Source organism: Mercenaria mercenaria, chromosome 1, assembly GCF_021730395.1.
Source record: "Mercenaria mercenaria strain notata chromosome 1, MADL_Memer_1, whole genome shotgun sequence".
Lineage (NCBI taxonomy): Eukaryota > Metazoa > Mollusca > Bivalvia > Venerida > Veneridae > Mercenaria > Mercenaria mercenaria.
The window spans coordinates 24,264,282-24,289,527 of record NC_069361.1 but is presented as its reverse complement, the minus strand read 5'-3'; the positions used below and the strand labels follow the sequence as shown (position 1 = coordinate 24,289,527).

The 25,246-nt window shown below is 34.2% G+C and overlaps 1 protein-coding gene across 1 annotated transcript; it reads right to left on the bottom strand.

The window, feature by feature from the left end:
- Window positions 1-13,054: 13,054 nt before the first annotated feature.
- Window positions 13,055-24,629, bottom strand: LOC123545721 (uncharacterized). The gene is made up of 3 exons (XM_045332030.2): window positions 23,839-24,629; window positions 22,391-22,627; window positions 13,055-13,870 (listed from the first exon to the last, which is right to left on the bottom strand). The coding sequence occupies exons 1-3, from the start codon at window positions 24,320-24,322 to the stop codon at window positions 13,494-13,496; spliced, it is 1,098 nt and encodes a 365-aa protein (XP_045187965.2). The 5' UTR covers window positions 24,323-24,629; the 3' UTR covers window positions 13,055-13,493.
- Window positions 24,630-25,246: the final 617 nt, after the last annotated feature.

Below are 25,246 nucleotides of genomic sequence, written 5' to 3'. Positions count from 1 at the left end.
AAACTACAGTTCGTTAAATAAAACCCGCTGAATTTACTACTTTTGGCTTCTTTCAATTTCTCTTTTCGTGACATAAATTCTTACGCCGCCATTTTTATCTAGCATGCGATAGGAACTTGCCGATTTCATTACAATGCAAAGTGATACATACTGAAATGCGGTAGGGTAAAAGTAAGCACGTTGCTGCCGAGAAAATGCACTAGGAAAGGAAAAAAGATTAGTACTATTTATATTTGGACTACTTGTGATAGACTTGCGGAGGCTTACATTCTATTTGGTAGTGATCAGCCTAAAAATCCTTTATGGTTATAACACACTAAATAGTTGTTGTTTTCCTTTTAAATATGATTCTTCCTTTTTACAATTGATATTAAACTAGTAGACTTCTAGCATGTTTTATTGTGAGTTTCAAATTCGCGTGTTTGTATGTTTAACATATAATTTATAACCTTTTTGAGAAAAATGTTTAGAGAAATAAAACTATTAACGTAGTATTGTATAATACCATAGGTGAAATAAAGTGTTCTGTATGTCTGTCTGTCTGGCTATCTATATTTTTTTCAAAATGTTAAATTATGGGCTCGAATCTTTCTAGAATCAAATGTTTGTGCATATTGTTCTAACGTAATTTATTTGTTTAAGTTCAGTTGTTTGTTGTTCTGAACTTTGTCTGTACTTCAGAAAATACTGATATAGAAAAATTCTTTTATGATTGTTATTAAGTTTAAAAAAGACTTAGAGCCGCACATATATGACATATATTATATGTTTAAAAATGTATGAAATCTAAATGCTTTTGCTATGTTTTCATCGCATTGTTTGTTTTAAATATATTATTTCTGTTTAAGAAAAAAAATAAATTAAACTGCATTTACGATTTGCAGCATGTTGTAAATGATTACTTTCAAATCTATTAAATTCATATGTTTGTAAATTTTTAACATCATATATATCATTCAAATACGTTTAAACTTAGTATAAATATATAAAAAATAACATGTAAAAATATAAAATTATTTGATGTTTGTGTTTCCTTTTTAATTATTATTATTTAATTACCCTTCCAATGATATTTCCTTTAAATAAATAATCATTCCTAAAAAAAATGACTCCATTGCGCACTTTACTTCCATTTCGCACCATTGCGCACTTTATCTCCATTTCGCACTATTGGCGTACCCTTGTTCTTTAGGTTATAACACACTAAATAGTTGTTGTTCTTTATTCTATATAAAATTGACATATTTCCAATGGCCACAGCACACATCAGGACCCATTTTAAATGTCTGTAAACTACATTTTCTTGAAGAATATTGTCAGTGCTAAATAAAAATCAAAAGAAAAGTGGGGGTCATGTTTGATGCAAGAAAAGTAATTTCAGTTAAACACACAAACTGCTAGATCAGCTAAAAAATGAGACCCCAAATTATACTGGTGGTGTATGATCTAAGTTTCCATGAAAAATTTTGTCATGGAGTTATTTCATGATCAAAATGCTATCTTCATGTCAAGCATAGATCTGTCATGTGATTTTACCAAAACAATTGCAAAGAAAATAAGGAAAATAGCTCTACACAGCGAAAAAACTGAGGACTATTTGTATCCACCATTTTTTTTCGCGCCATTTTTCTATTTAGTGTCTGTATGCCTATAAGAAAAACATTTTTCTGTGACACTGTGCCAGTTTCATTTGAAATGTAAAAGAAACATAAAAGCATGAAAAAATACAAGGTTTTAGCTTGATATCAACAGTTTCTAAGGTTTTATGGCATTTTCAGTACCACAAGACAAAGCGTCAAATTTTGTCAAAAACAGCTGTCGCGACATAATTTTGAAGCAGTTACCCTAAATACAGCCTTGTTTTGCCCTGTTTTGACATTTTCTACTCTGATCTGCATACAAATTACACATTTAAACTGTTAATCATGTTCACTTTTACCTCTGATGGTCAGACATTAGCAATCAGTAGGCTATAAATATGCAGTTTTTGAAAAAAAAAAATACACACAAAACAGTGAAAAGGTGATATTTTTGGGTTTTATCCTCATTTTCAACAAATTTGCAATCAATTTGTCATTTTCTATCAAATTCTAATCAAACTAGCCCATTTCCACTATCATCTGGCCAGATTTCAATTTTTACCAATGTCATCTTATAAGAAGAATATTTTCAGTGCTAAATAAAAATCAAAAGAAAAGTGGGGGTCATGTTTGATGCAAGAAAAATAATTTCAGTCAAACACACAAACTGCAAAATCAGCTAAAATATGAGACCCCAAATTATACATACAAATTATATGACCTAAGTTTCCATGTAAAATTTTGTCATGTTGTTATTTCACTGTAAAAATGCTACCTACATGTCAAGCATAGATCTGTCATGTGATTTTAGCAAAAAAAAAATGCAAAGAAAATAGGAAAATAGCTCTACAGAGCATAAAAACTGAGGACTGTTTGTATCCGCCATTATGCGACTACCATTTTTTTCGCGCCATTTTTCTATTTAGTGTCTGTATGCCGATAAGAAAAACATTTTTCTTTGACACTGTGCCAGTTTCATTTGAAATGTACAAAAAACCCAAATGCATAAAAAAACACAAGGTTTTAGCTTGATATCAACAGTTTCCAAGTTTTTTTACGGCATTTTTAGTACCATAATTTATTTAGTGACTGGAAATGTTTGAGTCTCGAGTTTTTACACTCAGCCATGTACTATGTGCTATAGACGTGGTACCTTTTAAGATTAGTTACAGGTAATTTGTAATGACTGGAATGATTTGTTTATGGTCTCATATTTATAATTTCGGCTTCGAAACATATTTCCATTGTTTTGAAAATGGCGGTCGATCATCTGTTCTTCTGTCATTGCACATAACCCAGCATGTATTTAATATGTTATGTTTGTTCGCAGTAACCAGAGCACAGACAGAGAGACGTGGTGTGTAGGTACAGAAAGGGTTTGATCCCATCAGATCAGTAAGTGTTTAAATTGTCCATTTATGTGTTTGTTTAAAATTGCATTGATCAGCTGTTTTATCTACATGTATAATTTTAAGGTTTCAGACCACTATACTATGAATTTGATATGTTTTACTGTTATATGAAATATATGTAATACTTGAATGAATAGATTTTTATGTATATGAATAAGGACAGAATTATTGATAGGTTTGATGAATTACCGTATTTGTTCTAATTAATTACCGTATTTGTTAAATTAAGATATTTGGTATAATTGTATTAGGATATGTTTGGTATGTTTCTTTTCAGACCTGAAAGGTTTTTGGTATCTGTCATACTGGTAGATCAGCTGTAGTTGGAAGAATGATGTCAATCATATTGTAATACTGTAATAACTGGTAATATTAAAAGAATGAAAGATCGAACAAGTCTAGCTTCTTGGATGTGTTTGACCTATAGTATATAGTCACAGATCCCACGATTACATCTGCATGCAAATTACACATTTAAACTGTTAAACATGTTCACTTATACCTCTCATGGCCAGAAAATAGTAATCAGTAGGGTATAAATATGCAGTGTTTGAACAAAATTGCAATAAATTTGTCATTTTCTATCAAATTCTAATCAAAGTAGCCCATTTCCACCATCATCTGGCCCGATTTCAATTTTTACCAATGTCATCTTATCACCCATACGTACAGTACTGTAGTAAATAAATTTGTAGTCTGGCTACCGACTAGATCTAAATAATCTTTTTTTTCTTTAAATAATTCTTTTATATATTCTGACTTCAGAAACTAGAAACTCGGGAGCATGTTTGGGAGATGGAATTCAATCCCAGCAAATGTCAGGTCATGAACATAACCAGAAACAGAAAGAAATTTACACACAATTACATATTACATGGTCAAATCCTGGAAGTGGTCTCCAGCGCAAAGTATCTAGGTGTTGACATAGCAAATGATCTCTCCTGGAATACACATGTAGATAGAATCACAAACAATGCAAACAAATCACTGGGTTTCCTACGCAGAAACCTTCCGGTCAAACACCAAAATATTAAAGAAACCTGCTATAAAACTCTAGTTAGACCACAATTAGAGTATACCTCTGCGGTATGGTCACCACACACACAGAGAAACATACACAATATAGAAATAGTACAAAGAAGAGCAGCCAGGTGGATAAAGGGTCAGTATTCAAACTATGATAGTGTAACAAACATGTTAAGTGTAACAAACATGTTAAATGATCTTAGTTGATAGGCACTCGAGGACAGAAGGACAATTGCTAGACTTTTCATGTTCTACAAAATCGTTCATGGTTATGTGGCTATTTCAATCCCTCCGTATCTAGTACAGCCATTGAGAAGAAATCGTCATATGCACGACCATTTCTTCAGGCAGATCCATACAAACATTAATGTTTTCAAGTTCTCCTTCTTTCCCTACACCGTTACCCTAAGGAATCAACTGCCATCCCTGATCGTTAATCAGCCTGATCCTGAACATTTCAGACAGACTGTTAACGCATCGCACTACTACTAAATGACCACACCCTGTTTTTATCCTGATTTTATTCTTGTTAATACAGTTTTATCTTGCACTATTTTCTTTGAAGTCTTACTGTCATTCTTTTAACTTTTATTATGGCACAGACGCGCACCTGCTAGTTATACCCGAAAGGGGTGTCAAGCAGTATCGATACATACATACATATATGTTCTATATAAAATTAGCAATTTTCTTGGCGCCCACCATTGAGCCATATTTGAATGTTCCAAATTTCAAGACTAGCTCAATGTCGAAATCAAGGTCAAATTTCATTTTGATACACAACATTGTGCATGTGGTCCATGCATGTGCTCCAAATTTGAAAGCTGTAGCTTGAGAAATGTGAAAGTAGGTCACTAGATCAATTTCAAGGTCAAAGTTCATTTCGGTACACAAAACTATGCATGTGCTTCAAATCTGAAGGCTGTAGCTTGAGAAATATGAAAGTATGTACTAGGTAAAAATCAATGTCAAATTTCAATTCAGAACATAAAACTATGCATACGGCCCAAATTTGAAGCCTGTAGCTTCAGAAATGTGAAAGTAGGTCACTAGGTCGATCTCAAGGTCAAAGTTCATTTCCGTACACAAAACTGCATGTGGCTATAGCTTGAGAAATGTGAAAGTAGGTCACTAGGTCAAAATCTAGGTCAAATTTCATTTCGAAACACAAAACTATGCATATGGTCCAAATTTGAAGCCTGTACTTTCAAAAATGTGAAAGTAGGTCACCAGGTCAATGTCAAGTACAAGGTTTGATCGGTACACAAACCTATGCATGTGGTCCAAATCTGAAGGCTGCAGCTACAGAAATGTGAAAGTGGGTCACTAGGTCAAGATCAAGGTAAACTCATGTCAAGGTTCATCTTGCCACTCAAAACTATACATGTGGTTTAAATTTGAATATTGTAGGTTGGACAAAATTTTAAGTTTTTCCCAATATAAGTCTACATGAACCATGTGATCCCCGGGCCTGGGCCATATTTGACCCTGGGGGATAATTTGAACAATCTTGGTAGAGAACCACTAGGTGATGCTTCATTACAAATATCAAAGCTCTAGGCTTTGTGGTTTGAACAAGAAGATTTTCAAAGTTTTTCCCTATATAAGTCTATGCATTAATTATTATTATTATACAACACTTATATAACACTCTTTTCATACAAAATATGTACGTTCAAAAGTGCTTTACAAAAACATAAAGAACACATACATACATACATATACATACATGTAAATGTATTGGTAAAAGATTAAAAGGAATAGTAATTAAAACAAGATCATTCATAAATTATGTTCAACGTTAATTACATTAAGAGAACCCCTTTCTCAACACGAAACAAACCTGTTATTATATGGGGGTTTGTTTTGGGTTTAACGTCATTTTCAACAGTATTTCAGATTTTGTTATTTTATATAACATGGGTGAAAGAGATGCGTTTTCAAAGATTTTTTAAATGCGGACAGTGGGCTTGAATCTCTGATGCTTGCTGGGAGGGCACTCCGAAGCGTTGGAGCTGCATGCTTTACTCGACTCCTCGGTACAACCAAAGACACCGGGCCATTTGCCGACCTCAAGTCTCTACGAGGCTTGTACATGTCCAGTACATCATTCTGAATAAACGCCTTGAAAATACTACCAAAATGTCAGGTATCAGGTTAGTGTGGACTTGGCTTACATAAAACATGAAATACCACTTTAACTTGGAAAAATGGAGGATTCTTTCTTTTTGCCATTGACACATCTCTTTTCCTCTATGTTACACTCTATGTACCAATTCAGTTCCTTCTTTATTTCATATAAACAATGGGTTTGTTGGACAGTTTTTTATCATAATGTTATCTCTGAATACGAACATGTACTTATTCAAATTAGATGATATGTTTTTAAATAAGTCGTATTCTGGATTGTCTGTTAAAGATATAACAGAGAGAATTTCTGAAGTTCTATCAGATGTTGCTGTGAATAGTACTTAACCTTGTAATAACTCGCAAGTTAAATATAAACAGGCCATCAAAGAAAACTGGAAGAAAGTCATGGTTTGACTGTGAATGTTCATCTACTACAGGTACATAATTACGTGCCAAGAATTTATACAGACATAATAAATCACAGAATAATTTTAATGATATGGTCAGTCGTAGTAGTAGTAGGACTTAAAAAAATCAATAAGAATTTAAGACAGTATCAGAGTGATATGAATAAGAAATTATTGAATTTGAAATCATCTGGTCGAAAATCTTATTGGAGTTTGTTAAATAAATACTCGTCTGATGGTATGGAAGATTTTTTTTTCAAAAATATCTAGCGAGGTCTTAAAATTATGAACATTTTGTAAAATTGAACCAGGATATTCATGGCTCAGGTGAGAACGATTTTGAAGAATTAGATTATGATAATTTGACAATAAGGATATACATTTGAATGCTTCTTTTACTTTGGAAGAAAATTCACACAGCTGTTAAGAGATTGGAAAAAAATAAAAGTCCATCTTTGTTCGATAACATTCTAAATTAATATTTTAAATATTCCAACAGAACAATCTTTCTGCCTTTCTGTTTGTAAACTTTTCATTGTCATTATGGATTCTGGCATTGTTTTCAGACTGTGGAGTAAAGGAATTATTTTGCCTATTTAAGGCGAGGTATAACTATACTTAATTGTTTTCTAAGTTGTTCATATATATATGGTTTTGAATTCAAGATTAAATACATATTTAGAATCTCATAATATATTGTGTGAACAGCAAGCTGGATTTCGTAAACATTATTGCACTGTTGCTCACATCTTTTCTTTGAAAGTGGTCATAGACTTTTATGCTTCGTTCCGGATAATTTAAGACAGCTTTGGTCAGTCACTCTTGTACTTGTATAGGAAAAAGGGAACGATAACGTTGAATTGATTGATATTGAGCATTTTGCCAAGTAAATCTAACAAAAATATACTAAATTAAACTAACACTACTACAATACACCAGGATTGATCCCGTTGACTATATTTGGGTGGCATGAAACCGCCATCGATGTTGGGTATTTATTAATACCGAATAAATTTAACAAAACCATACAAGATTAAACCAACACTACACCAGGATTGTTCCCGTAGACTATATCTTGTTGGCAGGAAACCTCCTATGACAAAATAGACTAGTGAAAGAAAACAGGGTTTCACAACCTTACAAAACGTATGAATATGATGAATATTTAACAAAAGACATGACAAAATATACTTTGTAAAGAAACAATAGGGTTTTACAGCCTTTAAAAGCTTAAGAACATGATGAATATTTTTAAAAAAAGACATCAGCACGTGACACGATACTGTAAAATGACTGGTTTATTTTAATTTTGTATAAATACAGATTAGCTTGGGAGGGGGTTAACACCCATACCGAGTGAACGGCCGGTGATCTAGGTACCTACACACTTCATAAGAATTTATGTGGTCATACAATTTTATTTATTTAGCTAAAAAGCAAAATCTTTATTGTTCTTTTATTGATTATAAAAACGGCTTTCGACTCAGTAAACAGATTGGCTCTCTGGCATAAATTGCTACATTATAACATAGATGGTAAATGTACATATGAATCATTCATGATATGTATTCAAAAGCTATATCTTGCGTAAAGGTGGATTACTCAATTTCTATTTTCTTCGTAAGTTTTGAGTTCATCAAGGTGAAAAACTTTCACTCTGCTCTTTTAATTTAAATGATCTTATTGAATATATGTCAGTTCGTTTTAACGGTTTTAACATCTTTATTTAATGTAATTTCTTATGTCCTAAGTAATGATGATGTTGAAGTTGATCTAAGATTGTTGTACCTCCCGACAACAAAGTTGTAAGGGGGGTATTCTGGTTTCAGGTTGTCTGTCTGTCCGTCTGTCCGTAGACGCAATCTTGTGCGCACCATCTCTCCTTATCCCCTTGACAGAATTTAATGAAACTTCACACAAGTTATCAGTACCAACAGTAGTTGTGCATGGGGCATGTTAGGTTCTTTCAGAAAACAAAATTGCAGAGTTATGGGACTTTGTTTTTTTTTTTGTTACTATACTATATACATAGACACAATCTTGTGCGCACCATCTCTCCTCATCCCCTTTACACAATTTAATGAAACTTCACACAAGTGATCAGTACCAACAGTAGTTGTGCATGGGGCATGTTAGGTTCTTTTAGAAAAAAAAATTGCAGAGTTATGGGACTTTGTTTTTTTGTTACTATACTATATACATAGACACAATCTTGTGCGCACCATCTCTCCTCATCCCCTTGACACAATTTAATGAAACTTCACACCAGTGAACAGTAACAACAGTAGTTGTGCATGGGGCATGTTAGGTTCTTTCAGAAAAAAAAATTGCAGAGTTATGGGACTTTGTTTTTTTTTGTTACTATACTATATACATAGACACAATCTTGTGCGCACCATCTCTCCTCATCCCCTTGACACAATTTAATGAAACTTCACACAAGTGATCAGTAACAACAGTAGTTGTGCATGGGGCATGTTAGGTTCTTTCAGCGACAAAAATTGCAGAGTTATGGGACTTTGTTCCTTGTTAACATACTATGTACATACAGTCTGCATATGCAATCTTGTGCGTGCCTAATCTACCAAACCCTTACACACAATTGTGGTGCATGTTACATTCTTTTAGATAAATATTCTGCATAGTTATGGAACTTTGTTTTTTGTTACTATACTGTATACATACAGTCTATATACATACAGTCCACATAATTATGCAATCTTGTGTGCGTCAAATTGCAATGTACTGTGTCAGTGCATGCGGGTGGTACATTCATCACCTTTAGTGATAGCTCTAGTTTTTATTTCTTTGTGGCGATGATACTGTAATTTTAGCTGAGAGTCCTAATGAGCTTCAGAAAGCTTTAAATGCTATGTATGGTTATTGTACACAATGGTTTTTGCAAGTGGATGCCAGTAAGACCAAAGTTGTTGTCTTCAGTAAGTCCAAAAGAAATTTAAGAAATTGTGAATTTTATAATAATAATGATAGACTGAATATTGTTGAAGATTTTTCCTACCTTGGTGTGCAATTTAATTAGAATGGCTCGTTTGTTAAGACAAAAGCACGGCTTATTGAACAAGCTAGGAAAGCTATGTTTGCATTGTTAAAAAAGGCTCGAAAGCTTAATTTATCATTTCCGGTCAAATCACATTTGTTTAACGCAATGGTAACACCTATATTGTTACATTGCAGTGAAGTATGGGGTACAGAAAATACCAAAGCACTGGATCAGTTTCAGCTAAAGTCATACAAGTTGATTTTAAATGTTAAAAGGTTAACTCCCAAATGTATTGTTTATGGTGAGCTTGGTGCCAAACCTGTATCATTACTGGTTAAACATAGGGTGTTGTCCTATTGGGACAAGCTGTTGAATGCGAAGGATGATAAAAATTGTAAAGTTTTGTATAGAACTGCTGTCGTTATAATGGCAATGTATTAAAAACCCCATGGGTTACTTATGCTAAAAAAATTTATATGAACTTGGTTTATCGGATGTGTTTCATAGTCGACATAGTTTTAAATAAATGGTTAATACAAGACTTACTGATCAGTGTCTTTAGAACTGGCATAGTCGAGTAGAACAGTCTGTTAAGTGTTTAGTTTATCAATTGTATACGGTTGGTTATAAAAAGTACTTTAAGATATTTTACCTAAACATTTAGTACATGCATCTGAAAATTTAGAATTATGAATCATAACTTTCCTATTGAAAAAGGTAGGCATTTTGGCATTGAATGAGATCAACGTACTTGTCAACTTTGTAACTGTAATTGATTAGGTGACGAATTACATTATTTGTTTAGAGTGTCCATTTTTCACAAATTTGAGCTAAAATACATTCCAAATTAATATAAAAGACATCCAAATACTTTTAAAGTTAAGTCAGCTCATGAATAATAGTATTAAATCTTGACTTGTTAAACTGGCGGCTTTATTTTCTTTTAACATATATTTTCTGGTACTTTTTCGATCTTGGCATTTTGTGCGGTTACTTTTGTGGGTTTATTCATTCCGTATTTAGTCCTGTTCATTCCTTGAATAACCATGTGCTGTTTCATTTTGTTTCATTTGTCACATGTCTTGCTACTGTTTTCCGATTAGTGTTTATTTTATTCTTATCACATGTTTGTAATATGTCTTGATATAGAATAAACTTGAAACTTGAAATATTGAGACCTCACTTTCAGTACTTTACAGCATGATATGAAAACCATATATGGCCATTTAATATTTAGCATGACATGTCTTCTTATTAAAAATAGAAAAATACTGACACGTTATGTTACATATAAGAAAATAATCTGTTCTAAAAACATCACCCTCTGAAATGGGCCGTTAAGCAATTACGCGTATGTAGACAATTTCTCACAGAATAAAATAATACCTAGAAATTCACAATCTACATTTGACAATACAATTATTGTGGTTTTCTTTTAATATATTGTGCATACTTATGTCATGCCGATGAGAACTAAATAAATAAAAATAAATAAATACAATAAGCAATAAAACTAAGTCAAAAGTATAACCGCCATATCCTCATTTGTCTCATTATTCCAGATTTCATCAACAGCATGGAACTACATTTTGGACTACTCAGTCACATGTAACGGTGAATAGTCATTTGCAGTTTGGTATCATCAGTCCTTTAAGAAAAGCATTATCTTTTGGTCGGCTGACTGCCGGTTTAACTGAATACTCTACATAGAGAAGTAGTTTTAATTGGCAAACAAAGACAAATATCAAACAGGGAATGCCACGTATCAAACACGCAGCCTCCCCAAAACGCAACCTACAGCACACAGACGTGCACACCACAAACACACACACACACACATACATATACACGCGCACACACACAAAGCCAACACATGAGGACAAAACGAACAAACAAAGGAAAACAGTGAGGCACCGCCTTGGAACGGTCAGTGGCAAAAACACCAGTGGGGAGCTTAAACCGGTTTATGGTGCCATCAGCAGTAGCTAACGACCGTGGGAACGAGTGGAAAAGAAAGTGTCAGCATATTCGGGCTAATCGAATAATGGCGGAAAGGAAGAATCCTTCATTTTTCCCCAGTCAAAGTGGCATTTTCATGTTTTATGTAAGCTAGGTCATGTTATTATTTCATTGTGGTCCTATACCTGATATTTTGGTTCACATCTAAGGTCAGTGTCACAGGGACCTTGAGAACCACTTGACACAGAGTGTTGAAGCTTTGTAGGATAATCGGACATAAATGGCTGGCTGAAATTGCTTTACATAGCATAAAATGACAATGAAATTAAAACTAAGTCTTATTCAAGTTCAAAGAAGGCACTTCAGTAGTTAAAAGCAAGAGAGCAATAATGATACGAACGCACTAATTAAAGGCACGTCTGACAGTTTCTTTTTCCTGAAATGTGCTTATGTTTTGACTTTGACAAATGAACTTTACAAAAGCTACTTAAACTAGCAGAAACATGAAAACTGTGGGGTTTGACAAAAACTACTTTTTAGTTTTACAAATGAATGCTTTTATTCAATAAATATTATGATTTGATCTATTGTACAGCATTTCATCTAAACAAATGACATTTTCGGAGAAAAAAAGGTGGCCAAAACAATTCTTCCAGGACTGTCTAACTCTTTACAGGGACTTAAACACTTTCGCGCGCGTCAAGTCACAAATACTGCTCGAAGAAAATGTAAGAAAATCGGGTCAAATAAAGGGGAAATGCACAACTAAAATTAGTTTTAAACGACATGTTCGGACTTGACAAAATAATAAGCAGCTTGCAGGATACTTGAAACACTAAATGAATACAACTGTTAATTTTAAAATATGTAAAACCTTAGTTAACAAACATACCACATTAAACAAATATGAGACCCTTTCAGAAAACACATAACGCTCATTTAGTAGCACTTTATAGTGACCGTCCATGTGTTTTAACTACAATTGCCAATATACTTTGCAATCCTGAAATTCTCAAGTCCAAAACCTCCGAGTTTTCCACCAACATTCTTACGGAATGTCGGTGTTTCTACCCAGATGCCCGCCCATGCCTAAACATTGCCTAGAGGGGACACTGAGGTATTCCTCCGCCATCAAAAGCTGGTTAAGTTGCCATATGATCTACATTGTGTTGAACGTTAAATCTATTTGTATGATTGTACATAACGTACATAAATAGATGTGTTTCACTGTTTTGTCAATGTGAAATCTCCCTTCGTTACGAAAGCGTGTTACCTTCATGGTGAAAGTAAGGCTTTCAATGGCAGCAAGTCCACTTTACCTTTCAATACATTTGAATGTGCAAGTACGTTACCTCCGTGGTGAAAATAACGATTGTAATGGCACTGAGTTCCCATGGCACACAACTTTGTTTGATAACGTATATTAACCATTGTTTTACATATGCATTAGGAAGTCTGAAACTGTGTTACAGCATTTTTTCAGTTGTACCACCTAAGTCAATATACTTTGCAATCCTGAAATTCTCAAGTCCAAAACCTCCGAGTTTTCCACCAACATTCTTACGGAATGTCGGTGTTTCTACCCAGATGCCCGCCCATGCCTAAACATTGCCTAGAGGGGACACTGAGGTATTCCTCCGCCATCAAAAGCTGGTTAAGTTGCCATATGATCTACATTGTGTTGAACGTTAAATCTATTTGTATGATTGTACATAACGTACATAAATAGATGTGTTTCACTGTTTTGTCAATGTGAAATCTCCCTTCGTTACGAAAGCGTGTTACCTTCATGGTGAAAGTAAGGCTTTCAATGGCAGCAAGTCCACTTTACCTTTCAATGCATTTGAATGTGCAAGTACGTTACCTCCGTGGTGAAAATAACGATTGTAATGGCACTGAGTTCCCATGGCACACAACTTTGTTTGATAACGTATATTAACCATTGTTTTACATATGCATTAGGAAGTCTGAAACTGTGTTACAGCATTTTTTCAGTTGTACCACCTAAGTCAATATCTACATTATATGCATCTTTTAAAAGTTTCTCTGAATACCGTGCCGCCTCTTGTAGGCGTAAAAGTTTTTTCTTCGTGTAAACAGTATGTAGAAGTTGTATATGATTTGCTTCGCTTGTTTTACGATGAAAATTACCCTCCTGAAGTTTAACTGTACAATCTATATCCTTATCAGAGACACTTAGATTAAAGAATGAGGCAAGTTTTCTCAGCTCACGTGCCATATCACTTTGAAGTCTTTCGTACTGTACAACATGTACGGGTCCTTTGAACTTTCCTATGGTGTTCCTGGTCAGGTTAACATACCATTTCAGAGAGTGCTCGAACATTTTGGTGCTGGCTGAAAGACAGGTATATTCACAGTAAGCAGTACAAAATACATACTATTGAAAACAGTTGTGGTTTTTGACAAGAATAGCCGTAAAGTGTGTATAACTTACGATACTTTCCGAACCACTTCAAAGATAGAAACTTTATTATTGTTGCTTCATGTAAAAAATAAATATTGTTGATGCTGGTAGAAGGCACGACTACTAGAAAGAACAAAGGCGTGATGAAAAGATCTTGATGAAATTAAAAAATACTGAAATGTTGCAAACAAACAATTTAATGACTGTATACAATTTGATTTTTTTGTCTCCATCATACATTCTTTTACTAAGCAAGAGACTGTAGCTTTAACTGTATTTTTGGCTTCATTTCAATCTAAGCAAATAAAATACAAGGCACCACGTATTGAAAGCCTGAACGAATTGGAATAAGGAAGTCCGGACAAAAACAGCATTTCAAACTTTTCATTCAGTTAATTATAAACTTTGTAACAGCTAGAAAAAAATGGAGAACAAGTCGTAGTTTTTTTTTATATCAAGACTTTTAATACAGCTGCAAGTTATCATAGTGCGAAAAGACGTAACTGAATAGTATTTGTCCTTATAGACAATAACCGACACGTGTTTTTTTCTGACCTCCTCTAGAATTCAGAATGAACTTGTATCAAACGAATATAGCAAAACTGTTCTATGGAACTGGTCAATCAAACAAATGTCTTTGTCGTTCATTTGAAAAGACACATTTTTATGCCACAGTATTTCAGTTTTATATATCAGTTCACAAGACCAGTGTTCCTGCATTCTGTGCCAGAACTTGTTTATCATATATGCATCTCTTGAATCAAAGGTGAAGAGTGTATGACTTCAGTCTCACGCCGAACCGTTTTAATTTGACCGCCTGACCGGAAATCGAACATACGACTTCTCCATTAATAGTATTTGCCCGGCCTGATCACCGGACGACTCTTTTGTCATAGTGTCATTAAGTTACATTTTCAAAAAAACTGATGAATGGACTGAAAAAATGCCAGGAATTGTTAAAACATGTAACCCTGAATATCAAAGCGTTCCTAAGGCAAATTCGGCCTTACTGCTAAAAGAGTATTTGTATAAAATTTTAATATTCCACTATTTTTCTCTTCTGTGTTCCAAAAAAAAAATCAATACTTTTTAACGCGGATTTGTCCTTACTGCTAAAACGTATTTGTATACTTTTTCACTTTTATCTCTTCTGTGTTCAAAAACGTTAAAAGCAGTCCTATTATTTTTAAAGTGGATGTCAGTGTGATGAATAGAGAAGTCTATATACAATATAACGTAGTACGTTAAGTAACTTGTTGGAATACTTGAATGTTCGGTATTATATATACCTTTATGCGATGCTATTGGTTGCTATGTATTTTACCGGATGTTTTGATTTTAATGCGCATGCGCTCTATACGTGTGGTTAAATTTGACCGATGCGGTCACCATCCTCACCACTTTGATATTGTTAAATTAAAACTTTAAAATTTAAAGAATCAATAGAAATAAAAAATAACAATTTTAAAAAGATAAATATCCTTTTGAATACGGAATGAATTGATCCCCATTTGGGTGTAATTGGATACAAAATCAAATGCTGGACTTTGTCCGTGTTTGTTAAATTTAGCATGGGGACTGTTGGGGAACTTTATAGCTGTGCGTGTGGGGCTGAGGGGAGGAAGGGTACATAAGTTGGAATAAATCTGTAATACAGTCGATAATCTTTAGTATATTACATTATGTAAGCTAATTGCGACAGGTGGTAAGTTCTGTCAGATCATGTTAGAAAATCAAACATAAACTTTTTTTATTCATGGAAAATATCAATTTCTCATTTTTCATTAATCTATATTTGTCGATAGGAAAGATCAAAATTGCTGAAAACAGTTTATTGCCTGTTCATTATAAATCCCTAATAATCAGTTTTGACTTGACTTGTTATGATGCGCATTAGTTGAAACATCTCCTTTTGAGCAAGGCAGTTATGGGTTTGCAAATATTTACATATATTTTCCTTTACCCTGCGGTGTTAATATACTATAATACAGACTCATTATTGATCGAATAGATTGAAATGTGATATACCTTGAGCGAAGTTTATATTGTGCGGTCATGTCTTTTTGCCCTACGTAGAGTGCGTATGTGCGAAAATTTGCTTTCGTTGCTAAGGGTCACACGATGTGTAAATACATCTAATGCCGATGATGCCGATGATCCTTTTACTGTCACCGTCACTTTGACCTTGACGAAAAAAGGTTAATGTCGTGTAATAAAACACTTATTAAACGACTCGGGTAATAATATTGACTATTGACCGATAAGCCATTCAAATGACCTCGTGCAATAATTTTGACTATAGACCGACATTTCAGTCATTAATTGTATACTATTACATGATGGTTACGTCGCTACCCGGCATTAAAATAGTGATCTGTTTTCAAATTTAATTCAGTAGGCTCACAATCTATACCGCTGGGTTTCAATATGGAATGGCCTAATTATTAATGCAGATACAATATTTACTCGTTATTAACTTTATTTATGGATTACCAGGTAATTCCACAGCTTAAAGTAGTTCTGCACGTTTGATAAACCGGAAGTTATGGCGTAACGTCATTTATCCGGAAAACATCTAGAATAAAGTCTGGCTTCGGAGTACGGAAATGAAAAATATTTTATGAATTAATGACAACTTGAGAGTAAATTTATTAAAATGGCTCTGTTACTATAGTTCTAAAGTCAAAATATGATATTAAAACATATGACACGTTAAATAATTCAAATAATATCTTTAAATTAGCGTGAAATATTCAGTTTACTTTAATTATGGTCAAATATTTCAAAAATAAGCACAATATAGGGCCTACATTTTATTTTACCATATTATAGGCCATGTGTTTATTTACAACTATGAGGAGTTTCACCAACATCTACATTGTAGAAAAAATTATATCCAAATGATTTGAAAGTTATGATTTTCCCATAGACTCCTAAGTTTCAAGTTTCAAGTTTTATTTCTACATCAGGGCATATAATATGCATGTGATGAGAACAATGATACACATATTGAATCAGTAACTTCAAAGACAATGCTAAGTATACAAACAACAAAGCAGCATATTGTTATCTAAAAAAAAATCATTTTACTGTTTCTAAGAATTACACATGTGCATCCAACAACGAGATCAATAGATCTAGATCTATATTTTACATGGAGAATGAAATTATTTAAACTTAGACAAAATGGTTTTACAAAATAATGCTAGTTTAATAAGTTTTGACTTAATTTTACAATTCATAAGATCATCTAATTTGAATGAACTAGGATGATTAAAATAATACTTCCATTATGAAAAATTGCGTGAGGTCGAAATTTTTCAAATCAGTCTAGCAAAAAATCAAGCACACGACCCTATCCTTTTTATTTGCTGAATTATCTAGGTATATTCTGAAGTTTTGAAAAATCGGAGTTTAATCAAATTGTACGTCCATATACATTGTAGAAAATTTTTTGACCCAAACGTGCAGAACTACCTTAATTTAAACAGTATTTATTTATAAATTTCACACACAGTCAAAACTGTGCAAAGAATGAATCTGGAAACAAGCTCTATCGTTGTCTAGCCTAAGTTCGTGGATTCCCCATCACATATGACGTCATACTCCAGCTTTGGTGTACGCGCGCACTTGTCAACAGAAAGTTCAGAAGTAAACACAAACTTTTGTCAACAACCAAAAAATGTCAAAATATGAGGTTTAAACAGGTAAGAACACCAATAAAAGCCCAAACATGCAGAAATACCTTGTATTTACTAATCCCAAATGGTCCCTTACTCATAATCCCCTTAAATACCATAGAATGACATTTTTATATCCCAAATATCAAAGTTCGGTCTGCATTGTTTATATTTTAACTTGACAGCCTTGGATTTGGTTTTGACACATAAACTGATGACGTCATCCACGAACTTACACGAAAATGAAAGTAGGTTAACTAACAGACATGCATGTTTTGTTCTGCATATTTCTGGAAGATTTATGGTATTTTTCACGATATTTGCGTGTCTTCTAAAAGGATATGTATCAAATATTTGATTGAACGTGCACATTTCTTGCCGTTTGCTATTTTTTTTTCAAATATGAAATGGTTGTTTCTTGTGTCCACGAACTTTGACCAGACAAAGGTATAAACCAGCTAATGCGTCTTCCTTTTGCCACCAAGAATTAATACCAAATATAATACAGAATTAATGCGTCTTTCATTTGCCATCCAAAATTAATGAAGAAATAATGTGCCCAGAATTAATGGATGTTTCTTTTGTCGCCCTGAATTAACGCGTCTTTCATTTGCTACCCAGTATTAACGCGTCTTTCAGTTGCCAAAAAGAATTAATGTTACTTTCCTTTGCCGCACAAAACTAACGCATCGTTTATTTGCCACCCATAATTAATGTGTCTTTCTTTTGCCACTCAGACTTAACACGTCATTTATCTGTAGCTCAGAAATCATGCGTCTTTCTTTTGCCATTCAGAATTTTAACGCGTCGCGTTTTAGCCACCTAGAATTAACACGGTGGGGAAACCAAGAATGCAACGTCATCAAAAAGCAGCGCAAATGAGCTGGCCACACACAAATTTACGTCGATTCAGGTAAGAAAAGTCTTGTAACTTTTTTATTACTGCAGCTTTCGACTCGAGATAAAGAGCACCGTACCCGGCCTGGAGTATACTATTCTGCGGTAGTGTTCCATGTTGTACGTATAGCTTGGTTTTTGCTCGAAAACGCGAACAGTTGGCAAAGAGGGAATGAGCTGTACCACACTTTTGTCTAAGAAAGTGAGTTTTGACCGTATTTTCGTGAAATGAGGACAGATTTGACGCTCATTTAATATCAGTGACTAGCATAATAGTGAACCGTTGTTTTATTTTGCTATTTACAAGGATATCTGACGATATTTGATTCAAAACAAACAACATTATTAAAATGAGAACATCCACACTGACGACTTTGTTGGAGAACATCCACACTCTTAATTACCATTATTGCAGTTATGCTTCTTAAAAGCTATGTCTTAGGCAGTCAAGCTACGTTGTTCAACAACAAATGTCGTCTATACATACAATCAGCAGTTCAAACCATTTACCGCGAGGCTATAGACCAGTTAAAACAGATCTGCCAAATCATATAGCAATGGCTGAGCACATGTTAGGCTAACATTAATCTCTGTGTATAGTGTGACATAAGGACACGGTGTTCAGATTGATTGCATCTTAGGAAAAACATTATTTTAAGATAACAAGACAAATTTGCATAAAAGTCCTGCACACAAAGTTTAAAAGCAAATAGAGGATCGGAATAGTTATTCTATTGTTATTTTGTTTATAACTATATCCACTCCAAAGTGCATAAAACACGGATAGTTAGTACTTTAACTAAATATTATAACTGTAAGATATTTTAAATCTTATTTCAGCGAATGGAAGTCTCTTTCAAATATTAAATACAATCCAACCTTATACATAAAAAGGGCATTATCACTCAAGGTGATTATGCCCATTTGATAAACCGGCAGAAAGGCATACAATGTATTATCATTACGTAGACTAAAGCCTGGGTTCTGCATACGGAACCGAAATTCGTTTATTGAATGGCAATCCCATGATAACAATATTACATTTCTAAAGATAAAAAATTCGATATTAAAATTGTTCGAACATCAAATAGTTCTAAATAGTGTCTTTAAATCAGCTTGAAATGCGCTGATCTCTTAAAATAAAGGCAACGTCTATAGCCTAGTGGTACAGCGTCCGCTTCGAGTGCGCAAGGTCGTGGGTTCGATCCCCGGCCGCGTCATACCAAAGACGTGAAAAATGATATCAGTAGCTCCCTTGCTTGGCGCTCAGCATTAAAAGGGAAACTGGCCTCTTCTCTCATACCCTTGTGGCGGTTGGCCCGATCAGGAATGAGGGGTCGAGAGTGGATAATATAAGTTGTAGAACTTCCTTCACAATCGACCTAAAATGAATTCTGTATAAACTTAAATAAAGGCACACGTAAGACCGTAGCTTATATTTCCGACTGAGAAGATTCATTAAAAGCTTCATTGGGGGACAATTTATTTTTGAAAAGATGATTTCCTATAAGCACATATTACAAAAAGTTACTTAAGGTCAAAACATTTTGTTTAGCAGAAAAATCACATGACACTATCAAATTACATTTGCCAAAAGTTGCATGTTTATTCTATAATTTGGAAAAACATCGGAGTTTAATCAAATTTCAAATCAGTGAAGAAAAAAATGGATCCGAACTTGTACATTCTCATCCATCAAAGGTTCGTCAAAATCCCGAGACAAACCTCTGATTTATTTCCATCGTTTACTTGGTGAGCATGCGCACTCGTAATTACTATCGGGAGTGGTTTCAGCCAATCATTGTTCGCCATTATTTGGAACTCCGAATTGAAACTTCAAAAAATATGTAAACAAGATACTTGCTTACGATGGATAAAGGCTGTATTCCATGATTGCGATAAATAAAGATTTATTACTGTAATTCGACGTTAAGAGATTTACATCAAGAAATAATAATATTCGTCGTAAATGGACATCGTATTCCCTCGATAATATGGAAAGGACGCGGTCACGCTTTTCACGGACGATTTTGATTGGTTCGCTACGATTTGTCGCGAAACGACGCTGATTGGCTGAAACGTTTTACCTGTAAAGTAACCAAACCATAAATATCGGCGAAATGTGCCAGAGGTTCATCCGGGGAACCACGGTAGACCTCTGGTATGCGAGAATGAACTTGTAGAACTACCTTAGGCATCGTACGGGAAAGATTTTCATGTAACGCCTTAAACTTTCGTCAGTATTTATACACATTTCCACACTCATCACATCCTTAGTTTTCTCCCTCCGCTGTGACTGTCTAAGTGTTCCCGCAGAGCAGGTTTTCTGGCTGAAACTTAGCCCCTAATATCGCACTTCAATCAAATGCTGATTTATTAAAATAAATTTCCCATAATTTGAAATGTACTGCAATGCCATTGGACAAAAAATATATTCAAACACTAAATACTGTTACAACTGTATTAATACGTTTACTAGTTGCGGACACCTATTCATATTAGCAGATCTTAATAATATTAGCAGATCTTAATAATTTCAAACTTTTTTATAGAGCTTGAGCCGTATTGTTCGTTAATAGTAGTTCAGCCAGGAAAATTGTAAGGGTGTTTAAGTATAGGTTTGTGGTTTGGCAAAAAAAATTACATATACTTTGTTATCTCGCATATGTAATTGTTGCCAAAATAATTTAAATGGAATGAGAAGTTTTATTTTTCTAATTATTGACTAACCTGTTTAGTGTTTAAAATTATTTTTTGTTAACAAATTTAAGCTCCGCGTACAGTATGTGACTTACCGGGTTAATAAATGACTGGAAGTAAATGTTGATTTACCAAAATTAATTTCCCCATGATTCCAAAAATACTGCAATGACATTGGAGAAAAATAATTTCAAACACTAAAAAGGTGGAAAAAAGATTTATGTTTTCTTTTCCATTTTTATATTATATATTATATTATATATAACACGATCTTATTCATGTAGAATCTACTCTACTAAATATTTATATAGATCAAACGCCCTACGGATTGCAACAATATTTTCAAATTGACATTATTAAATTTATGTCATAAAAAGAAACAAATACTGTCATCCGAAACAAAATAACGAATGACGCGCAGATTGAATGCTGTGAAGCTTATCACTTTTACTTTACTTTTTCAAATGTCAGATTTTAAAACAAAACGGTTTTGTCTTAGATTTTTCTAAATAGTGCATTATAATAGTGTGGATGTTCTCCAACAAAGTCGTGAGTGTGGATGTTCTCATTTTAATAATGTTGTTTGTTTTGAATAAAATATCGTCAATATCCTTGAAAATAGCAAAATAAAACAATGATTGACTATTATGCTAGTCACTGATATTAAATGAGCGTCAAATCTGTCCTCATTTCACGAAAATACGGTGAAAACTAACTTTCTTAGACAAAAGTGTGGTACAGCTCATACCCTCTTTGCCAACTGTTCGCGTTTTCGAGCAAAAACCAAACTATACGTACAAAATGGAACACTACCGCAGAATAGTATACTCCAGGCCGGGTACGGTGCTCTTTATCTCGAGTCGAAAGCTGCAGTAATAAAAAAGTTACAAGACTTTTCTGACCTGAATCGACGTAAAATTGTGTGTGGTCAGCTCATTTGCGCTGGGTTTTGATGACGTTGCATTCTTGGTTTCCCCACCGTGATTAATACGTCTTTCTTTTGTTACCAGAATAAATGTATCTTTCTTTGACCCTCATAATTAATGCGTCTTTCTTTTGCCATCCATACTTAATGCATGTTTCTTTCATTTGTTATCAGTCTAATAATTATTTGACTGCTGCACAGCCTGTGAATGTAACAACAGCGCATCATACTTAATACATACTATGTACCTTGAATCAAGACTTGTTTTGATGGATGGCCTGTGTGTCCAGCCTTTGCAAACTTTGCATACGACAATAGGGCATCGTACGGATTCCTTACAAGCAGCACTATCTTTTTGAATAGGTTAAAATGTCTTGCTTCATGCGTCTTCACCACCACAGTCCTAGCCCTGTCACGATCACATTCATACGGGAAACCCCGCGCTCTCAATCCTCCGTCACAATACACACTGGATGTTCCAAGTCCTACAATTTAAAGTTATAATAGATATCTCCAGAGAGTGTGTAAATATTAGAAATAAATTAATGTTTAGATAGTCCGAATGTTTCATTTGTGAGCGAGCTGTTGGGCAATTGCAATTGATTGGAAATCTTTGACAATACCGACAACAACCGATCGCAAACGAGTATATTGTTTACTATTTATGTCAACGAGTTTTATTTTCATAACATTAAAACAGTTAATGTAATAGTGATCGACAACTTAAATTGATTTTTCTGTTTCGCCATTCATCACTCAGTAATTGGCGTGCTCGGAAACCTTGCCAGGACCGTTTAATAAATAAAAACGTTTTTTAAAAGTCCTACCAATCATAGAATATCTATATTTTCAAAGATATTAGAAAATATTTACTACAGGTTTCTGCATTTGAGCCGTGCCATGGGAAAACCAACATAGTGGGTGTGCGACCAGCATGGATCCAGACCAGCCTGCGCATCCGCGCAGTCTGGTCAGGCTCCATGCTGTTCGCTTTTAAAGCCTATTGGAATTGGAGAAACTGTTAGCGAACAGCATGGATCCTGACCAGACTGCGCGGATGCGCAGGCTGGTCTGGATCCATGCTGGTCGCACACCCACTATGTTGGTTTTCCCATGGCACGGCTCATTTTAGTTTTAGAACTGTGTAATTCCTATTATAATGCTTAAGTCATTCAGACGTGACAAGGTATTCACTATAGATCATTTGGTAATACCTGTATTGTGTATGAAATACGTCAATTATATACTGAAAATGCGAAAATGTCGACGTATAAGAAACCCGTTGCCCAGTGGTACATTACAGGATATAAATACAGTAGCTTTGAAAGTACATAACTACATATTAAACAAATGCAATAGATCAAACAATGGCTGTTTCTTCCTTGTTCAATAACCATTATTTATACGACGGACGACTGTCTAAAAACCTGAAAATCAATCAACGAAATGGCATCTGCTGATGTTCATCAAATATATCTCATCGGTGGAATAATTTCCATTATAATAAGAAATACAAAGACTACAGGAACCTGAACTCAATCCATAAGCAACAACAAATCTATATAACCAGTATATAAAAAGATCCATTCTATAGAGATGGGGTCTTTTTTATTTATAGACTTGTGGTGGTTTATAGATAAAATTTCAGATTTCTGTGCTTAGGCCAATGTGTAAAATATAAACATTGCAGAGGTACCTGTCATCTGCTGTATGAGGTGCCGAGTCCACGTATTTCCAGATCCTGGAAAGCTGACTAGCCCAGTTATAGGTAGCACTGTTTGAGATAAACTCACTTTCTTCTTGCTACAGTTTACAGATCCGTTCAAACTGGCATTACCTAGTCTGCCAACAACATTCGTGACATGAACTTTAGGATAATATTTTTTTCTTGTACCTTGAACAATTTTGTGTTCCGTATCATTTAATCGTTGGCTCCCCGTTGTAGACAGCTTCTGCTCTTTCACTATTTTTGTAGTCGGACCCTTTTCTGTTTTGCTAAAATTACTTGAAGGCTGTTGCGTACCGTCTAAATTTGGATAAAAAATAGGCCTAAACCATACTGCTGGTCCAAAATGCACCTCGCTGTTTCCAAAAGGATTTGTGCGTAAACATATTAAAACACTAAATATCAAAAATAAAGAAAAACACCCTATGTACAAGTTTTTAAGTCTCGCAAACATTCCGCTAATTAGTTCTCTTTGAAACACTAGAGTAGTCTTAGTCCAACACAAACCCGTGTTAAAACATAAATGAAGAAATGCGCACTGTAAACTAGTTTTCAGTCATCTTAGTTCTTAATTCTTTGAAGCAATATAATATATAATTCTCTGTATCGATAATTATTTACAGTACAATCGAAAGTTTATTCCATTTTAGTACGGATTATTTTCTGTTAGCATGTTTAGGTCAATACATTTACAGTTTTATGTTTTTATCAGTTTGATTTTCTAGTAGATATTTAAACAGCGTTTAACTTTGTCCGTTACAAAATGCTATAGAACGACTTCGAAATGTTTCCAGATATTGGTTGAATCACATCATGGATCAGTAAAAGGCTTGCAATATTGTATCTCCCAGCCAACATTCTATATCGGCCCGATATCAAACCGACGTCGTTGTCTATAACGGCCCGATATCGGCTTCAATTTCGGCTGCAAACAGGAATGATGTCGGCCCGACGTCGGCAGACGGTATCGGGCCAACATCATAATGACATTGATCCGATATTGGCAAACGATATTTGGTTAACATCAAAATGATATCGGCCCGATATTGGCAGATCATATCGTGGTCGCGAAATAGTGTGACACGCAGTGTTTTATCAAAGTTTTCTTAAAATATACACTTTATAAATTCCCAGAGTAATTTTCTTGAGAACTGATGTGCCTCGCATCATGTGTATGAGGCTTATTTGATTTTATTGATATACTGTTTTTCACAACTATATACTGCATGTTTTATACAGTTACGTAAGTTTTCTATATATTCTTAACACTATTATAATTGTTCAATTAGTATTTTTAACATATTTATATTTTCAATTTTTTGTAATTTGTAATATACTGAAATATAAGAAAATAACACATAGGCCTATAATTCCAATT

Coding starts and splice junctions, on each gene's coding strand:
- LOC123545721 (XM_045332030.2), bottom strand. CDS start 24,322: ATGTTTGCGAGACTTAAAAACTTGTACATAGGGTGTTTTTCTTTATTT. Junction 22,628..23,838: donor CCTCATACAGCAGATGACAG/GTACCTCTGCAA, acceptor TTTAAATTGTAG/GACTTGGAACATCCAGTGTG. Junction 13,871..22,390: donor AAAACAAGTCTTGATTCAAG/GTACATAGTATG, acceptor CCTGTCTTTCAG/CCAGCACCAAAATGTTCGAG.